We start from the raw sequence: 7,427 nt of genomic DNA on the forward strand, positions 1-7,427 counted from the left end.
TATTTTTCTCCCCCCTGTCCAGTTGAGGGGGAAGAGTGATAAGAGTGGGTTTTAGTGGGCATCTGGCACCCAGTCAGGGTCAACCCACCGCTTATACTCTCAGGTTATTTTTCCAAAGAGCGGAGATACTTCTGCTCTGGAACTATACAACCACTGTGACAGCTCTTACACCTTATCAATTCTTTGTTCTTTCTGAAGTACAAAATGCAAAACCAACTCTTAGTGAGCCTACATCAAAGGAATGCCCAAACAGCATTCTCATCTCTATTTACAAACCCAGCCCTTGGTGCTGTCTCCTGTACTGCCATATCAAATACAACTCCTTTCTGGTAAGTAATGGGATTAGCCCAGATGATTTATTTAATCTTTCCTCTCATGCCTTGAGTTTCATGAGATCACATGTTAAGATTCTTTACAATACAACACCTTAGTGTCTCTCCAGCATGGCCCACAACAGTTAGAAATACAGGAGTATCACAGGAAATGCTATGAGAAGCAGAAATATTTAATTTGGAAAGAGATTATAAACTTGAGCAGTGGCCCATTTCACAGGCTGTTTGTTGTACAGAGCCAAGACAAAACTATGCCTTAAGGAGCTTGAAAGGCAAAAAGGCTGTTCTAGTTGAAGATTTAACTTCTTACACAGCATGAAAAAGACTTTGAATGTACAGAACCAATTCTGGGATGGCAGGGGAAACTAGCAAACATTATTTTCTACTTGTGTATTAAAATAAGAATGCACACAGCAACACTGAAAATCACTCAGTTATACAGCCATCAGATAAATACAGCCATCAGATAAAATCTGGTATATGAATAAATTGCTAAATTCTCAGCAGGGTGCAGCAGAAAGGAGAAAAGGCAGAAATCAGCCTTCTAAAAAATGCTATACAAAACTCTACAGAGGAGTTACATCACTGGTTCTCACAGAAAGCATGGGTTAGTTTTTGTTTCACACATTCATATTAGTACATTTTTATCCACTTTTTTTTAATCTCCATTCTGCTAAATTTTTCAAGCAGTTTGGAGTTATGTCTATGAAACTCATATTTCTTTCCCCAAGCTCCACCACTAAGCTACATTTTGGGCAGACCAAAAATCACAGACTTACCTTGCTTAGCCCTAAGTATGTCACCATGGACATAACAGGTGCTGCCAATGCAAAGACCAGCAAGTGTTTTCTAATTCGATTCCGTTCCAGCCCAGCGTGCATCAGGAAAGAAACCAGGCCAAAGGCAGCTGGTGCCTGCAAAAAAACATTATTCATTGGTAATACAATACTTTCTAAAATCCCCTGAAATCTGAGATAAAGTTGAAATATGACTTACTACACTGAAATGCACCAAACTGGAAGAAAATCAGGGAGAGCACTAGTGTATTGCAGTTAACCAAAATCAATAGAATTCTGCAAATTACCCTACCTTAATAACAGTACCTAGCAGAAATCCATGTTCTGGCTATCAAGTACACCTATTTGTGTAATCATTATAAGTATTAAAATGTTAATTCTGACCTGAGTCATTGCTATAATCCCTAAGTCTCCATTAACTTATGTAATTTCTTTTTTCATCCTGATACTTAGATGGACAGTTTCTTTATCTACAGTAGAAAAATTCTACAATTAACATGGAGAGGGAAAAAATTCCCAAAGAAAGATAACTGTCAGCCTCCTCGTGAACAAAGACTTAAGAGCTCTTTTCATTAATTCATCATTCACTTTCATTTCTGGTCCCACAGGGAACCAAACAAATACTTCCTTCTGCTGGCATCCAGTTTCATATTGACAAGGCATAACTGTCCTACTATTCATGAAATTTACTATATTTTTGCTTGCTTAAAGACAACAGCAGTCCACTTTGACATTTTTGAGATAAAACTAAAATATACTGAGCAATTTTTATATACAGAATCTTTTTTTTTTTTTTTTTTAAACCTAGAAGGAAACCATTAGTGAAGGAAAAAAAAAGATAGGGACAAAAGCAATCAGGATCAGAAGACTAGAAAAATTAAAAAAAAAGACACCAGGGAATAAATAAATTTATCTTTCAATACCAAATATTTATTGATAATATTTCATAGGAGAAATTTTCCTCTTCTAAAATTGTACAATTTCAGAAGTCAGTTAATTTGAATATTAAGAATAATAAAAAGCAAGTTTCACTGGGCAACAGCCACAAACTAAGCTTCACAGCAAGATGCAACATTGACATTGCAACCTTTGAAGAGGGTTATGTAAACCACAATTTATTGTATGAACAGTGAAGAAAAGACATACTAGATCTGGATTTCTTAACATTCTGAACATGCAATTATGCAAGCAAGATTTTGGGTGAAGGTATGACTAATTACTGTAATACATGTATGTGCTACCCTTAAGTCAAATATGCATCTGCACACGTATGTTTAGAACTTATATAGCTAATAGATAGCTTTGCACAAACATTAAGGAAAAAAGATCTTCCCATCTTCAATAGCCATTGTTTGCTTGTTACCATAAGAAAAACATTTACAATTTTTTCCTGCAGAAGTACCATGACTGATGTTGAAGCTACTACAATAACAGAGGTAACCAAAAGTTGCAATTTAGCACTCTGATATTAAGCGGTTTCAAAAAACTAACCCTTTAAGCACTAAAACCCTTGATAACAAATACCCTTTCAATTTTCTTAAGACCATCAGAGAACCAAAAAGCAGTTGTAATGATCCGAAAACTGCTTTTCCTCCTTGAATATACTAGCAGATACTTCTGTGCTTCACCCTCTACAACTTCTCTGAATACATCTCTTACAGCAGCAAGAATTTTGAGGGGTTTTGTTTGTTTTTAAAACAAAAAAAACCCCACAACACCACACTAGCTTTAAAAAAAAAAAAAAAAAAAAAAATAAAGCCAGTTTGAAGCTGTCACATTTCTTCATGAGCTAGCCTTCTCTCTCTGCTTTGGGAGACTTTTCCCAACCACTGCAACCAAGGTAGGTAGTAGGCAGTTAGAATTCTCTCTCATTTGTAACCCCATTCAGACTCAGCATCCATCATTTGCTCTTCTAGCACACATCATACCAGTGCTTTTTGGTCCTTAATCTGTTCATCTGAATGGCATTATACATTTCCAGATTACATCACTAAGGAACCTTAAGATCTTTAGTAATTTCTGTACCCTTTAACAGTCTTTTAAACAACAAGTAAGATTTTTTGGATGACTTACCTTGTGCAACATAATTGCAACAAACACTATCAACTGGACACTAGTTTGAGAAGTCGAAGCTGCTGCACCCAATGCAACACCATCAGCTGAAACAGGAATGCAAATTCATGGATTATTCCTCCACATCAGTTTCAGCTTTCCTACTCCCTCAATGGCTGACAGTACAAAACATGCTCATTTGAGAAGTCAAGTTACTCAAAATGCCACTATAACAATACCAAGCCTCCCCTTTGTTCCTTAAGCCACAACAATTCAGACAACCCTCAACAGGAGCCGTCTCATTTCCCAAGACCATAAAACATATCTAAGCATTAAAAGAATTTTAATTTTTACCCTTTAAAGGAATTTGACAATATAAATACTATAGTAAATACTATTTTTTTACCATTTAACAAATATATTGTCTAAATGAAACAGGAAATGGATACTATGTTAACCCTTAATATATAGACACTTGTTTAGTGAAGAAATATCTTTTTGATCAACATGGTATGACTTATCTGGATAATAACTTTCAGAAAGGAGAGATTAAAAAACATCATATTTATACTACAAATATATATAGTGAAAAAATACAACATTAATATGGGTTGACTGCAACACTTTCTCAGTCCTCACAAGTCAGCCCAAATGTATTTCAGTCAAGTCTCTGCACTCCATCCAATAATACCTTTTTTCCACAAGATATTTTTTTAAACTGAATATTTTTTTTAAAAAAAAACACAGGTCAACTGACAAGCAATTCCTGAGGTGCTTCATAGTACTTATCAAATGTGATAAGTGTATATTGAAATTTAGCAGCTAAAGCAGCCAGGAAAAAAAAAAAATTAAAGAGGCACAAAAATTAAAAAGGCCACTTTTCAGATGGCAAAAATAAAAGGAGTGAAAAACTCCATGGAAGATTCTGAGCACTGGAGATATGTTTTCCCAGCAAGTTTCAGGGAAGACCCTTAGTTCTCCTCCCCACCCTGCTGCCTTTTTTTAAAAAAAAAAAAAAAAAAAAAAGCCACCTTCAAAACCAAACCCAAGTGTTTCTATCACATCTAAAGATGAGTCACCCAGCGAGAGTCCTTGTCAAGTGCTAACAATAGGTCCCACATTACCTGCTGCATGGACTACTAGCCCCAGCGTTGTGGTGATTTTGGAGTTGCCTGATCTTGCAGCTTCTGGATCTGAAATGGTCATGAGGAAAGTTAGGATAAAGAGAACAAATACATAAATTATGCTGGAAGAAAAATTGTATCACTGCACATGTCTCTACCAGCTGCCTAGGCAGTTATATTCAAAACTATCAGCTTTTGTATTTCTGCGTTAGATTTACTGTAAAATAGTCTGATACCTAATACCTTCAAATCACCTGTAGTTTTGCTGACAAATAAGTGACGAAATCCTAGACAATTCTTTGCAATTGACAGCATCACTGATACAAGCAGAAGCAGCTGTTTTTCTTAACCTCCTGAAACCAAATGTTAAAGTTCTGCACTACCAAGGCAAAGAAAAGTTAGTTTTGCATCCTTGGAATCCAGAGCTGCTCCAAGAGTCAGGATGATATTTCCCCACTTAGCCCAATGTTGGTATTTTCCTTCGGGTGACAGTGTGGGCAGTCTCTGTTGCACTGATTCTCTGGCAATTCCTAGTAAGCAATAAATTATATTTATCAGGGCAGCAGTGGCAAAGATTTCCTTCCAACATTATATGCTACAGAGGAGAAATGCAGTCAGTTCCACTTGAGATCCAGTGCTTTGACTGCAATTGTTTGACAACTGTTCTGAGGGCATTTGCAGGTTAGCTCATCATACAGCACAACAGGGCAATATCCACCACCATGCAACTGGTGGCAAAACTGTTATGAAGAATCACTGCAATGAATAGGGGAGGTAAGTCCTACACCAGCACAGAAACATATTATTCAACTGTTTAAGTCCAAACAGGTGAACAGCTGTTATTTAATTATACTAGTGGACAGCAAGCTGACTGCAAGCACACTTACACAACTACTTTAATAAGCCTGCAGTGCTGCCAGAACAGCAAGTCCAGTCTCTCTCTTATGCCCAGGCACCCCACGTAGTTGCCCAGTAAGTCAGATCAGTGAAGTGAGCTGGCTAAAAACTAATGTATTCTCTTCAGTCAGATTGATCTTCTGACTCAAGGGGAGTCTATTTGAGCAATTAATTGCATAAGCTGCATTTGGATGACTGCCATGGTATACTCATGTCAAATAGAAGGAGATATTCACAAAGAACATGTCCTTTAAATTTTTTTTGATTTATGAGAACTAAACACATTCAAAGAGAGTTCACATTTGATTTCATACCTTTGTTTGTCAGTTTTAAAAAACATTACAAAACCACTACTACATTTCCTGTGACAGAGTTACAGACTAGATAAAACTTTACTTAATATCCTATTTTATAGTGTGCATCCCTCCCACAGATCACAGTCACTTTTCTCCTGGTATTTGCTCTGATCAGAGACATAGGAAAGGGTCATAACCTGTACAAACCAAGGATTCTCCTGGCAGTTGCTCACTTGCATCCCCATGTCATCCTCACTGCCACTGTTTCTTTTGAGAAGCTCTGAAAATCAGCTAGGCATGGCTGTGGCTCCATTTACACTTCTCCCGGAGCACAGGCCCCTGCACTGGCCTCCCATCTATCCCACCACACTAATCCCATACAAGCGTTTGTGCAGCTGCACTGGGAACTGCCAAGGATCCAAACAAAACATATCCCCTCTCCACTGTGTGTGTGTTTTACTTTTCCTTCAAGATCAATTCCTTAATTTTTTGAGGGCCAAATACCACCATCAGAGATCATGTGGGAGAAAATGAGCAACGAAAGGCAATAAAATACTTTTTCAGATAACAGAACAACTTTGGTGCATTTCAAGCTACAGTTTGAGCATAAAGACACAGGCAGAAAACAAAGCAATTGCAGGCATTTTGATAGTCTTGCGATGAAGTTGAGAAATCTATGGACTAAACAGGATGTATTTTGAAGTAAGTGAGGCTCTAGATTAGTGTTGAAGTCCAGCTGTGCAGTTACAGTAAAGGACCAGAGCTTACATCTAGTCATTTGTGCAGTCTTACTTAAGATAACTTTTTGTTCTTTGCAAATTTTACCTACATGTATGACAATTAAGTAGGAAAAGCGACCTAAGATACAACTAACCTGAAGTTTTTTGGAAAGCCAAATAAGTCCCCTATGGATGATACTGTAAAACAGGCAAGCGTCAAGCCACCCTCCACTCCCACACCATATATGCTCATACAGCTACTTCATATTAGTGAAGCAAGCTCTCAAATTATGCTGAATTCCAGGACAGGTTTCCAGCACAAACATTTCAGACAGAGCTTGCTTTATGTTTGTAAAGCACCTACTGAAACTCTGGACGTGACTGGTCAAATTAAATCCCAGTAGCATTCAAAAAAATTGCAACTTGCTAATTAGTCTTAATTGAAGTGAATCTTTACTTACCATCCGTAGAGTGCACATGAGAGCTGCCTATCTGGTCCACCAACAGCATGAAGACAAAGCCAAGGACAAGGGACACACCAATGTAGGCATGCAACCTGGAATGGTCATGGCCATACTCATGTACGACTGGGATTTCTGCTACCTTCTCAGACTCAATCACACGCTGCATCTCGCTTGCTGGGTGATGCTTCCCTGTGGCAGGCAAGCAAACAGATTAGGAGACAGGGGACTAAACATGGCACAGTCACTTTTTAACCCCTTTGCTGAAAGCATTCCTCATGCTTTCTTGGACAATACACAAAAGTCCTCATTTAAGGTCAACCTTACACCATATACTTAGGGAAGCACACATTTGTCTGGTTGCTCTCTCCCCATACATCTTCAGCATGGAAAAGGAAAGAAAGCATTAATACTTGGTAAGCTAGGCTACTTTGTTTAAATGCTGCATTTTGCATACAAATTGATAAAAATTGCTGAATAATTCCTTTTTAAATTGAAGTTGCCAGTTTTGTCAGTACTTGGAGATACTGTCAAGTGGTTAAGTCATAATCTTCAATTAAGTGAGAAAATATGGGATGAGGAGATCAAACAGGTTCCCTCCACCAAGAGATCTAATGCAATCTTTAAGATGAACTTTCTGTTTTAAAGCATCAGTCTCTAGTTAAACAAGGTAGTCCACTGACATGGACTAGAACAGCGGCTCAGTCAGCACAGTGTCCTACAAATGTCAGTACCACCCTAGAAACCCA

The 7,427-nt window shown here is 37.8% G+C and overlaps 1 protein-coding gene across 1 annotated transcript in view; it reads right to left on the bottom strand.

Moving 5' to 3' along the window:
* Positions 1–1,111: 1,111 nt before the first annotated feature.
* The window catches only part of SLC39A9 (solute carrier family 39 member 9), a gene marked incomplete at its 3' end in the record, with an annotated part of 17,417 nt that continues 11,101 nt past the window's right edge, over positions 1,112–7,427 (bottom strand). Inside the window, exons 3-6 of the mRNA XM_010174527.1 lie at positions 6,679–6,870; positions 4,306–4,374; positions 3,203–3,288; positions 1,112–1,246 (exon numbers count right to left, since the gene is read on the bottom strand). Of these exons, the coding sequence (XP_010172829.1) occupies positions 1,112–1,246; positions 3,203–3,288; positions 4,306–4,374; positions 6,679–6,870 (482 nt within the window). The remainder of the gene's footprint in view (positions 1,247–3,202; positions 3,289–4,305; positions 4,375–6,678; positions 6,871–7,427) is intronic.

The sequence above is a fragment of the Antrostomus carolinensis genome, unplaced genomic scaffold (assembly GCF_000700745.2).
Source record: "Antrostomus carolinensis isolate BGI_N321 unplaced genomic scaffold, ASM70074v2 scaffold25538, whole genome shotgun sequence".
Lineage (NCBI taxonomy): Eukaryota > Metazoa > Chordata > Aves > Caprimulgiformes > Caprimulgidae > Antrostomus > Antrostomus carolinensis.